Below are 12,087 nucleotides of genomic sequence, written 5' to 3'. Positions count from 1 at the left end.
GGGGGGGGGGGGGGCGGGCGGCAAGATCAGGAAGTGAGGGAGGCATCAGGAGCGGGGCAGGGGACAGAGAGGCAGCGTTACAGACTGAGGGAGAAAACCCCAGGAAGACGCAGGGGTGATGGGGCTCCCGGGCACAGATGGTGAAAGGAGATGACCGCTGGCTGAAGGGGGATGAGGGGCCAGAGGGACATAGAAGGCCATGAGAGGACCGGCAAAGGGCCACCAGGAGCCACGGTGACGGTGAGCATGGAGGGAAAGGGAGATGGAAGGGTTCTGGGGTCCCAGACGTCCCAAGTTGCCCTCTGATCCCATCTAGCATGTCAGCAAGAAAGGCCTGGGGGAACCTCGAGCCCCCCGCCAGAGCCGGCCAGTAGTTCCTGGAGCCTGGTTCCGGGCAAGGTGAAGGAGTGGATGGAGCCGCTGGTGACCAGGACAAGAGAGAGTTGGCAGTGGTTCTGGTGCGCGTATGCAGAACGGGGCTGGGGGCCTGAGTCTGAGGGAGGAGGGGCAGGGCCGGAACTCGTGGGTTCCCAGGGAGCAGGACAGGGCGGGGGCAGGGCTGTGACCCCTGGGTCCCAGAGGGGTAGAAAGAGGTGAGAGCAGGGACTCCTGGGTCAGAGGGAGGAAGAGGTCAACGGGGCAGAAGCCTCGGGGGGGTAGCTGGGGTCTCCACTGTGATGTCCACAGGGGCCCCAGGGCCTTCCAGGGCTTTGTGCAGACCTACTATGATGACCATCTGAGAGACCTGGGTTCCCACACCCAGGCCTGGCTCCAAAGCTCCAAGGACAGCCTCCTGAACAAGGCCTACAACCTGTGTCCCCAGCTGCTCTGCGGGGACAGCTACTGGGATTAAAGTGTTCACGGCCTCTGCAATAAAGAATTTCTTCTCTGTCCCTGTCCCAGTCCCTCCCGGATGCTGCCAGAGATAACCCCACCCCATCCGCCCCCCGAAGGTTAAGGAGTGGAGGAACTGACGACACGAAGTGACACACGTGGCAGGGGAGCGACCGTGGGGGTGGGGGGAGGAGTGGGGGGCCGGGGGGGGGGAATGACCCTGCTCCCCTAGTGCTGAGACCCACCACTGCAGGCTTGTGGACGGCGCGGAGGACTTCAGGCTTCTCAGTTTGGGGTGGAGGGTGAAGGCTGGAGACCAGGCAGGGTTAACAAGCGCCCCCAGCGGCCCCTCCTTCAGCGCTCTGCATTCACCTCCCACGGGATGGAGACCCCAGGCCTCGTGCCTGGCGGGCACCCAGAGCCCCCATCACCTCCACACTCCCCACCCAGCCTGTCTCTCTCAGCGGTGAATCTTCAGAGTGGAGGCTTCCTGTGGCTTGACCTCAGGGATGTCACTGCCCTCTCTGCCCACAGCCTCCCCCCTCCACCCACAAGCAGTTCTGTTGGCCAGGACTTTGGCCTAGGCGTTGAGGTCGGGGTGGTGGCTGTGAAGGGGTGGACCTCAAGAGCTATAAAGCCTTTCTCTGCCTGATTGGAGCTGGTGAGGACAGCCTGCCAGAGTCCGGTAAGAGAGGAACATGGCGGGTGGGGGACTGCAGGAGGTGTCCAAGATTGTTAAAGCAGAAATGGCAAGAGTCAAGATATTAGATTCCAGTGATAGAATCATGGAATTTAGAGTATTCCCTGCCAGTCCAGTGGTTAGGACTCAGTGCTTTCACTTCTGCGGCCGGGTTTCAATTCCTGGTCGGGGAACTAAGATCCTGCAAGAGCACAGGGCTGCCAAAAAAAGAAAAAAAATTTAAAATGTTACAATCAGCAATTGGGAGTAGCATCATAGAATGTTAGGAAGTGAGGCCCAAGTCAAAAGCCATTAGGGGTTTGACTCAGGTTGGGGGGAGGGGGAGAGGGGGTCCCAGGCTGGTATCCCTGAGCACGGGGGACCCTAGGATTAGACACCTCCTGTGGCCCTGTCCCACACCCTCCTCAGCATTCCAGGTCTCCTGACACCATGGGCACCCGATACTTCCTGGCTCTGTTTCTCATCCTCCTGGTGTTGGGATTCGGTGAGTGTGGCCAGTAGAAGAGGAGGGGCTATGAGGGGAGGGATGCCCCAAGCGTCTTCGCAGCCCAATTCCTGTCTGGCCCTGCCCCTGCCCATTCCTCCCCTTCCCCGCCTCATTCTCCTGCTGCTGCAGGCCCCTCAGCTCCCCTAACTCAATCTCCTCCTGCAGAGGTCCGGGGCGACCCTGTGCCCCAGCAAGAAGAGACTGCCAGCCCTGCCCTGCTCACCAAGGTGCAGGAATCACTCTTAGGTTACTGGGATCTAGCCAAGACAGCTGCCCAGAAGCTGTACAAGAAGACATACTTGCCCACCATGGATGAGAAAATCAGGTATCACCCACCTCCCACCCCGACCCCAGGAACAGGGACTCCCAGCCCCCAGCCCGTTCTCCCTCAGACTCAGGAGTCCAGGTTCAAACCTGGACCTGGTATCTCAAGGCCCAGGGATCTCAGCTCCCAGTCCCCAGTCCCAGTAGAACCCGGGGTTCTGAGATGCCAGCCCTGTCCTACTTAGGGATCCAGGAGTTTGGGTTCTAGCCACGTTTTCCCACAGGACACATGATTCTGGGCCCCAGCCCCTCCTCCCTCAGACCCAGGACTCCCAGCCCCCAGCCCCTCCTCCTCAGCCCTTCTGTCCTTTCTCCCCAGGGACATATACAGCAAAAGCACGGCAGCTATGACCACCTATGCAGGGATTTTTACTGACCAGGTCATTTCTCTGCTGAAGGGAGAACATTAACAGCTGGGCCCCCAATCTCAGGGGGAGTCCAGAACCCAGCAACCCCTTGGGTCCCCTGATCTATACCCCACCCCCACTTCCTAGCAACTCTCAGCATCTTGCTCCCAACTCTAGTCTGACTTCTTATCAATAAAAAAAAAAAAAAAAAGCAACAAGAGAAGCCATCGCAATGAGAAGCCTAGGCACCGCAACAAAGAGTAGCCCCCGCTCCCTGCAACTGGAGAAAGCCCACGCTTAGCAATGAAGACACAACGCAGCATAAAAAAAAAAAAAAAAAAAAAAGCCAAGTTTATTCTTTTGGATATGGTTGCTTTTCTGAGACCTCAAGGTCAAGATGGAGGATCTGATGCTGTCCAACCAACATTTATTTAGCGTCTATTCTATGTATATCGCCCTAACCTGGTCAATGGGAATAAAGAGGTGAATAATAATAATGAATAATCATAACAACAATAATTGGAGACTGCCTTTCACCAAGGTCTGGCTTTCTCTTCTTTTTTTTTTTTTGGCCACACCTCGTGGCGTGCAGGATCTTAGTTCCCTGACCGGGGTCGAACCCGTGCCCCCTGAAGTGGAAGCACGGAGTCTTAACCATTGGACCACCAGGGAACTCCCGGCTTTCTCATTTGTAAAATGATAAATGGATATAGCTAATCTGCAGTGGACTCTGGCCATGTCCGGGTCCTGGGCTGACACTTTGAATGTGCCATCACAGTGAAGTGTCCAGTGGCCCTGTGGCAGAGGGGAGAGCGGTGCCCATGAGTCATTGCTGAGCGTGGCAAGGCAGCGCCCAGGTTGGCTGAGACCCGAGAGGACAGAACTGTAAACGCTGTGCTCTGTGCCAGTTCCTATACATTTGTCCCACATGTATTTATTGAGACACAACCAGGTGCTGGAGACACACCTGCCCTCACGTGGCCCCCGCAAAAATGTACTGATTGGGTCCTGACCCAGTTTCACACGTTTTTTTGTTTGTTTTAATTTATTTTTGCCTGCGTTGGGTCTTCGTTGTGCATGAGCTTTCTCTAGTTGTGGTGAGCGGGGGCTACTCTTCACCGCGGAGCACGGGCTCTAGGTGTGCGGGCTTCAGTAGTTGTGGCTCGTGGGCTCTAGAGCGCAGGCTCAGCAGGTGTGGCGCACAGGCTTAGCTGCTCCGCAGCATGTGGGATCTTCCTGGACCAGGGCTTGAACCCGTGTCCCCTGCGTTGGCAGGCGGATTTCCAACCACTGCGTCACCAGGGAAGTCCGTCACATGGTTTTATTGATTACCGTTTTGTGGTATGCTTTTTAGCTGTTCTCTTCTTATTAGCAATAGTAATAACACTTCCTGAGCTCCTACTCAGGGCCAGGAGCTCTGGTCCATCCTGAGCCACACATAGAGAGGCTGAGGGGGTGGAAGGCAGAGGGTGAACAAGAGGACCCATGGATAAGATAACTTGAGGCAGCAACGCGGGCAATGAAGAAAAGGAGAGGAAGTGAGGAGTTCAAGGTCTGGGGGCAGCCACCTTGGGTTGGGGCATGGGGAGAGCCCTCTAGAGGACCCAGCTGGGCTGGTCACAGGGCACGCGTCACAATGCAGTGTGGTAAGGACTACTGTTGGTGGAAAGTAGGGGGAGGGGAGTACTCACTTGTCTCCCGGGTCTGAGCAGATGGAAGAGGGTATCTGGGCAGTGGGGGATTACAGGCCAAAAGCACAGGCTGTAAAATAAGAGCAGAGGCCCTGCAGTCTGAGAGAGGACAGTGCTGGGGCACATGGGTAGAGGGGCTAAGAGCCTGGACTCCTGTATCTGGAGGTAGTAGAGAGTGGTCCTGGGCCGCCAAATCCCATGGGCGAGGCTATTGGCCTCTGAGGATGCTGGGCCTCTATTCTCCTAACAGACTTGGCATTAACTTCCAGCCAGCCTTTTCAGTACTCTTGGGGCAGTTTTCCCAGGTCCTGGGGCTGGGCAGCTGTGAATCTAGCAGAAAACAGGGGCCTTGGGGAAGGGTTGTGAGAAATGCCCCCAAGTCCCCAGGGCCTGGGAAGAGCTGAGGCTGCCAAGCCCAATGGGTGATGGGGAGGGGGAAACCCTGGAGGAACAATCCCTGCTCTGTCCACTTGTTTCCCACAGACTCAAGCCAAACCAAACCACTGCCCAGGCCAGTTCTGCTTCCAACCAATCCTGGTGTACCTCCCAGACTCCGCCTTCCTTTCTCAGGCTCCCAACCCCAGTCCCACTCCCTTCAGGACCCCAGGAGTCCGGGCCCCAAGACTCCTCCTCCCCCAGAACTCAGGACCTCCAATCCATTCTCCTCAGGACCCAGAAGTTCAGGTCCCCAGCCCCCTTAGAACCTGAAATCCCAGCCTCTGGTTGGTGTTGGGCGTCCCCTAGTGGAGCGCAGTGTGGGTCTGGCTTGTGATTCACTTAACAGTTAGTAGGAATGGAAGAATTTACTCGGTCACTCAGCAGACATGGGGGAGGGCTTTACAAGGGCCCTGTCTGAGGTCACAGTCTAGCTAAGAGCCTCTAGTGTTCCAACAGATCAGGACTCTGCGGTATATGAGAGAGGACGTTAGGGGCCCTAGAGCTGAGAGCAGAGATGGGGTAACAATGAGACCGGAGAAGATGAGCTTCAAAGCCCCTCACCTGCCTGGGCTTTCTGTGGTTCTCTATTTATATGTGTACGTGTAATTTTGTACTTTTAAAAAAGAAGACCACAAAAATCTCAATCTGCCCATCTTCTGGGGGACTTCATCAGTATGTTCATTTCATCCCTAGACTTGAAGACTGGGTCTACAATGTCACAGAATCGTTATTACTATCATTGTTGTCTGTAAGAGAAGGGGACCGGGCAAGAGTTTTCTTTTTAAAAAAAAATTAATTAATTAACTAATTTGGCCGCGTTGGGTTTTCGTTGCTGTGCGAGGGCTTTCTTCATTGGGGTGCGCGGGCTTCTCACTGCGGTGGCTTCTCTTGCTGCAGAGCACCAGCTCTAGGTGCGCGGGCTTCAGGAGTTGGAGTTCGCGGGTTCTAGAGCACAGGCTCAGTAGCTGCGGCACGCGGGCTTAGTTGCTCCGTAGCACTTGGGATCTTCCTGGACCAGGGCTCGAACCTGTGTTCCCTGCATTGGTAGGCAGATTCTTAACCACTGTGCCACCAGGGTAGTCCCAAGAAGTTCTCCAAGGTTTCTTCTTGTCCTTGTGTTGGTTCACAGAGGTAATTCATTCATCTTCCCCACTCAAAGTTTCATCCTTTCACTCGGCAATCATGCCCTGGGACAGTGCTGGAGACACACCCATGTCTGTCAGTGATGACACAAAGTGGGCAGGGAGTGGGTGGGGAGTCCAGGGATCTAGGAGGACTGGGAGGCGGTGCCCCGCCCAGTCTGGGGGCTAGGGAGGAGGGATAATACTATTGAGCTGAGACCTCGAGGTAAGTGGAGGATTACCAGTAGACAGTAAAATGATAAATAAATAATTAAAATACCTCTATGCAAAGCCTGCTCTCCTTTTCAGATAATATGTAAAGTTCATAATAACAGTGCGTGATACTGATCACTTAGCCCCACACGGAGAACCCGGGCCAGGTGTTTTATATTCTTGATTTCACTGGGTCTTCCCAATAACGCGGCGGGGCAAAGGCGGAGAGGAATAGCGGGTGCTATTATAATGCCTAGCTTATAAAAGAGGAAGAAAATGAAGCCCAAAGAGATAGGTCACTTGTCCGGGATCATTCAGTCGGTCAGTAGCACAACCAGGGTCTGAACCCAGGTCAGACTTCCACCCAATTCACTGGTGAAGGTTTAAAAGCCGCTGAGTCTTCTGTCCTCTCTGGGCCTCCATAACTCCTTCTCCGGGCCAAGGGTCTTTCAACACGTGTCCAAGCCCGGAGCTGTAGGAAGATAGCTAATGAAAAAGTACGGAGTTCTTAGAGCCCTTGAAGCCGAGGCCATAGCCGCGAGGTTTACTAGAAAGCGGACCGCTAAGGGAAAGCGCATGCGCATTAAACTAGGCGGCCCGAAAGCTTAGGGAGGGGCTGACAAGGTCCGATTTGGAAGTGTGGTGGCGTGAGAACACTGAAGTAGTAACTAAATGCACAGAACTATAACCTAGGGAGACCTGTCGGAGGAAAGGGCTGTGTTACGAAGAGGGGTCTGAAAGCGAGGCCACCGACCAAAGATCCTGCCCTCCGAGTCTTGGGTGCGGAGGCCAGGAAGGTTCCTTTAACGCAGGAGGGGCGTGGTTCAAGTGGAGCGTCTCTAAGCGTTACGGTGGCCGGGAAAGCTCAAGAAACTTGGAACTTAAAGAATAGGCGGGGCAAAGTGGACAGGATGACCCAGGAGGCTCGTATAACTGGAAGAAGCGGGTTATTCGTGGGGGGCAGAAAGAACGGAGGCTGTGGGAAGCGTACATGTTGGCCAAGAAAGCCCTGGGAGTTCGGGGCATGCAGTGTGTCTACTACGCGAAAACAAATGGGCTGCGATGCGACGGAGAGTACGGTGGCCTGCTTGGTCTTTTCATAGACTTTAGCAGCTGCTGAGAGGCGTGGCTGAGGCGCTCTTGCGGGTTACGGTGGCCGGCCGGTCGGGCAAAGCGTGAAATCTCGCGCGATCGCGCTGGAGCCGTCGGGGACGGGGCGGGGCTGGCGGCGGGGGCGGGGACCCGGAGCGGGAAGATGGCGGCCGCGCAGGAGGCGGACGGGGCTGGCAGCGCCGTAGTGGCGGCCGGGGGAGGCAGCTCCGGTCAGGTACGGAGGCCGAGAGGGGCCTGAGGGGCTCTTCCCCAGCCGGGGGGCCTCCCACGGGGCGTGTCCTGCCTCTTTTCACAGAATCCTGTGCACTGGGGGCTCCTTGCCCATAGGGACCTTGAATACCGGGCCCAGGTGGGGCCGGGCAGCCCGGGAGGCTGGACAGTGCAGGGAGCGGGGCCCTGTTGCGCGCCGGGTCCCCTGCATGCTCGCGCCGGGCGGCCACCAGGCTCGTTGCTCGAGCTGAGGACACAGTGGCGCGGAGGGGCGCAGACTTGTACCCAAGCGCCCTGGGTTCTGGACTCCGTGATTCCAGGCTGCAGGACAGTTCCTAGAATGGGCTGACGTTCACGGGGTGCTCTAGGTGTGGGCAATGATTGACTGATTGGGAGTTTTCTAACTCTGGGGAAGTCTGGTAATCATCGTGGATAAGGGCACGCGCTGTGGAGGCTGACAGACCCATTTTATAGTCAGGAATCCAAGGAACAGACAGAGGCGCCTACAGAAGGTCACCCAGGTTAGATCTGGGATCCATTCCCTGTAGAACTTACCAGCCATTGCTGAAGCAAGGTGGTCGGGACTGAGATGGGTTTATTTTCAGCATAAACTAGTCCTATGCCGGAATTCGTCCTGGTACTGATGACTTCCGGCCCATTGCCACTTGAACTAAACTGAGGCTGCAGAACGTACTAGTTCAGGCAGCCACCCTTCAGACGTTTAGGGAATCGATGGAGTGACAGGGAGGTGCTGTCGACCCACCCACTGGGATGTCACTGACACGTGGGAGGCAGCACAGGGCAGAAGAGTGCAGGTTGGGAGGGGAAAACGAAGCTGAAGCTGACACTCTGTGACCTTGGAAAGTTCCTTTCCCCCTTCATTTCTCCAGTGGTAAATGGTGGGATTGGACAGGAGGGCCAGCCCTGTGATGGGCCACGAAGATGGCTCCAGCCTTGTCCCTTCATCAGTGGAGTGAGAGAGAAGACTGGTGTGTAAGCAAAGAATTATAATCCTGGATGACAAGGATGGTGAGAAAAAGTCTGTGTCAGAAACTGAGGGAGCCCAGAGGAGGAGCAAATAATATCACCTGGGGAGGACACTAGGGTGAGATTTGTGTGACCGAGCCAGCATCCCTGGTCTGGATCTTTTCAGCATCTTCAACCAGGGCCTGGCCCTGGGGGCAACCCTAGGAAATGTTTGTCTCTATCTTGAGGGGCTTCCCAGTCTCGCTGAAAGAAGGTCTTTTCCCCCTCTGCGTTTCTGTTGATTATTGGGTGGGGGGTGATCAGAGAGACTAGGGCTCAGGGTGCCCTGATTGCTCTGAGCTTCCAGAGGACCCCTCCCCCCCAAGATCTCCTCTTGTCCCACTTCTGCTTAAAATCTTTCAAGACTTATTCCTTTGCTTTCAGGATTAAGTACAAATTCTTTGGTAGATCAAGGCTTTGCATGATCTGCCCTTTTTCCTCAGACTGGGCTAGGATTTCTCAACCTCAGCACTATTGACATTTGGGGTTGGATAATTCTTCGTGGTAGGGGGCCGTCTTGTGCATTGTAGGATGTTTAGCAGCATCCCTGGCCATGCTAGATATCAGTACCACACACATCTCCTTCCCCAGTCGTGGCAACTAAAAATGTCTCCAGATGTTGCTAAATGTCCCCTGGGGGGCAGAATTGTCCCTGCTTGAGTCACTGGACAAGAGGAGCGTCAGCCACTGTGAAGCTCTTTTATTTCCAGGAGTGTGCCTCACGCTCTCTCTCCACCTCGTAGCCTTTGCACGTTTCTCTTTACCTGCCTGATCCTTATTAGTCCTGTGCATCTCAGGTGTTCTCTCCCCTAGGAAGCCTCTCTGACCCTCTCAGACTGGGTCAGGGCTCCAACAGTCCCTGGGCTCCTCTGTCCCAGCCCTGCCCACTCTTCGGTTGTCACTGTCTGTCTCCTCCAGTGGACTGGGAGCCCCTGGAGGGCAGAGCAGGAACTGTCTTGGTCACCACTGTGTGCCCAGCGCTTCCCAGCTCAGGACCAGGCGCAGAGCAAGCCCTCAGCGTTAGTGGAATGAATGGGTCTTGAGGCAGAGGCTGGGCTGAGGTGGAATTCCCATGGTGGGTCCAGGCAGTCAGGGCAGATGCCCTGACTTCCTCGCAGCCGCGGCCCAGGCTCATGGCCCCAGCTGCTTCCTGGGCCCCTAGTGGGTGTTGGGGGATTGTGTGTGAGCGTGGGCTCACGGGCGCAAGCGCAGGAGCTACTTAGTCGCTGCAGCGTCCGCAGCCACCGCGGCCCTCTCCTGGCCCACGCGCAGACCCTCAGCAATCTCCCGCCCTGGCCAGCCTGCTCCTCCTTCAGGCAGGGACTCGGACACCAGGCCCACAGCTCTGGTAATCATTGCTTCAGCTAACGTGGGTTGAGTCCCCACTGCATGCTAGTCCCCATGCTGATGCTGGCACACGGCTATGAACAAAACAGAGGCCCTGCCCTCTTGGAGCCCATGTATTTGTTGAGGGCTGGGAGTGGGGTGTGGGGTGGGGTTGGGGACAGGGACAGCGAACGAGGTAAATAAGAGAAATATACAGCGTTCGGATGGTGCTAAGTGCCATGGGCAGAACTAAAGGTGGGGAGGAGCATAGGAAGAGAGGGGTGGGTAGGAGGTTGCCATTTAAATACAGTGGTCTGGGAAGGGCTTTCTGAGGAGGTGACATTTGAACAAAGACCTAAAGGAGATGAGGGAGGGAGTCACACATATGGTGGGGGAAAGCCTTTCAGGTAAAGAGAACAGCCAGTGCAAAGGCCCTGAGGTGGAACAGGTGTGATGAGGGAGCAGCAGGGAGGCTGATGTGGCTGGAACTGGTGACTGAGGGGAGATGGGTGAGAGCAGATGGGCGCAGAGGATCATGCCAGGCCTCAGAGGCCATGGTGACAACTTTGCCTGTACTCTGAGGGAAGTGGAGCCACAGGAGAGTTACCTTTTTATTGAAGTGTAATTTAGATACCGTAACATTCACCTGTTGTCAGTGTAGAGTTCAGTGGCTTTCAGTACATTTATGCAGTTGTGCAGTACAGTCACCACCACGGTGTGGTCTGAGAACACTCCCATCCCTGCAAAACACTCCCTTGTTCCCTTTTGCACTTTTCTCTGCCCCCAGCAGTGTCCCTTTTTATTGCTCAGTAGTATTCCATCGCGCAGATCCATCACTGGTCATTCATCGAAAGACTTTTGGGTGGTTTCTGGCTTTACAAGTAACACTGCTGTGAACATTTGCATATAAGCTTTCGTGTGGACGCAGAGTTCTCGTTTCTCGGAGGCAGAGACCTCGGAGTGGGACTGCTGGTTCGGATGGCAGGGGCACATTTAGCTTTTTAAGTAGCTGCGTATTTTTCAAAGCGGCAGCTCCATTTCTCCCACCAGCAGTGTACAGCTCTTTCAGTTTGTCCACATCCTCGCCAGCACTTGTGATTGTCCGTCTTTTTGATTACGGGCATCCTAGTGAAGTGGCACCTTTGCATTTGGCTTTCCTTTGCATTTCCCTGGGAGGGTTTCCAGCCAGCTTGTCCACCATTGCAGGTAAGAGAACAGACCTGGGAGCCAGCCAGACGTGGGTTCAAATGCTCGCCCGGCCTCAAGCTTCCTTTTCTTGATCCAGAATCAGCTCAGACCTGCTACAAACCCTTGCTTCGCACCCCCCGCCCCAACAAGTGCTCCCAGGAGCGAGGCCAGCCCTGAACAAGGGGGCCCTGTGCCTGTTCGACCTCGCCCGCCCCTCAGCCAAACCTTTGCCCACACCTCTTCTCTCCCTTAGACACCCTTCACCCAAATGTCAAAGACAGCTCCTCGGGAGGCTTCCCTAACCACCCGGTCACCCCCTCTGCTTGTTTCCCCTGGAACACTTTCCTGTTTACCTTTGTTAATTATCCTGTTTACTGTTCTGCCGGCACCTTTCCCTCTAGACCCTGAGCTCTGGGAAGGCAGAGACCCCAGAGCTACCGCTGACCCTGCTGCCCAGCACGGGCCTGGCGCACAGTAGGTTCTTGGGAGTTACTTTTATCGACACACAGAGGAAATCTGTTCTACCCTAAACGTACTGGTATGATCACAGCCTGGCCCTTGGGTCAGAGAGCTGAAGAGCCAGAGAGGGAAGTGACACACCCAAGCCCTCACAGCCAGGGACCACGGGACCGGTCCACAGCCCAGGTCTGTCAGACCCCAGAGCCCCACCTTTTACCACAGTGCTCTTCTGCACTTGGGAGATGAAAGGGAAGAGCTCTTGCTGGTGAAGGGGACAGGAAGTGACAAGTGACGGCTTTAACAAATGCTGGCCTCAGCTGCGTGGCAGCCTCATCTGGCTTTGGGAGCCTCTGTCCCTACTCTCGGGGGCGTTTGAAGCCGACAGAAGACGTAGTAGAGGAGCGGGCTTGGGGCAGGAGTCGGGGGACTGGGGAGGCCCAGGAATGGGTGGATTGGTGGCCTGAGTGTTCAGGGCAAGCCCTTCAGGGAGCATTTGTTGATTCCCCGGGTGTTTATTGAGCCCCTGCTCTCTGCCGGCCCTGGGCTGGGCAATGCTCCCACCTAACAGCCATCATGACAGTCCTGGTCCTGTCTCTTTTTTTTTTTTTTT

At 55.5% G+C, this 12,087-nt stretch overlaps 3 protein-coding genes across 3 annotated transcripts in view; all 3 read left to right on the top strand.

Annotated features, from left to right (window-relative positions):
- The window catches only part of APOC4 (apolipoprotein C4), a 2,938-nt gene extending 2,085 nt beyond the window's left edge, over positions 1-853 (top strand). The window contains exons 2-3 of the mRNA XM_007458682.1: positions 317-458; positions 688-853. Coding sequence (XP_007458744.1) covers positions 317-458; positions 688-853 — 308 coding nt within the window. The remainder of the gene's footprint in view (positions 1-316; positions 459-687) is intronic.
- Positions 854-1,963: 1,110 nt separating this feature from the next.
- APOC2 (apolipoprotein C2) lies at positions 1,964-2,755 on the top strand. The gene is made up of 3 exons (XM_007458550.1): positions 1,964-2,018; positions 2,187-2,346; positions 2,665-2,755. Exons 1-3 carry the CDS (start codon positions 1,964-1,966, stop codon positions 2,753-2,755), a joined length of 306 nt encoding a protein of 101 aa, XP_007458612.1.
- A 4,655-nt stretch (positions 2,756-7,410) lies between these two features.
- CLPTM1 (CLPTM1 regulator of GABA type A receptor forward trafficking) overlaps positions 7,411-12,087 on the top strand; it is a 31,111-nt gene continuing 26,434 nt past the window's right edge. Inside the window, 1 exon segment of the mRNA XM_007458549.1 lies at positions 7,411-7,482. Within this exon segment, the coding sequence (XP_007458611.1) occupies positions 7,411-7,482 (72 nt within the window).

Source organism: Lipotes vexillifer, unplaced genomic scaffold (genome assembly GCF_000442215.2).
Source record: "Lipotes vexillifer unplaced genomic scaffold, Lipotes_vexillifer_v1.1 scaffold371, whole genome shotgun sequence".
NCBI classification, from domain to species: Eukaryota; Metazoa; Chordata; class Mammalia; order Artiodactyla; family Lipotidae; genus Lipotes; species Lipotes vexillifer.
This window is presented reverse-complemented; position numbering and strand designations above follow the sequence as displayed.

Coding starts and splice junctions, on each gene's coding strand:
- APOC2 (XM_007458550.1), top strand. CDS start 1,964: ATGGGCACCCGATACTTCCTGGCTCTGTTTCTCATCCTCCTGGTGTTG. Junction 2,019..2,186: donor CCTCCTGGTGTTGGGATTCG/GTGAGTGTGGCC, acceptor CTCCTCCTGCAG/AGGTCCGGGGCGACCCTGTG. Junction 2,347..2,664: donor ACCATGGATGAGAAAATCAG/GTATCACCCACC, acceptor CTTTCTCCCCAG/GGACATATACAGCAAAAGCA.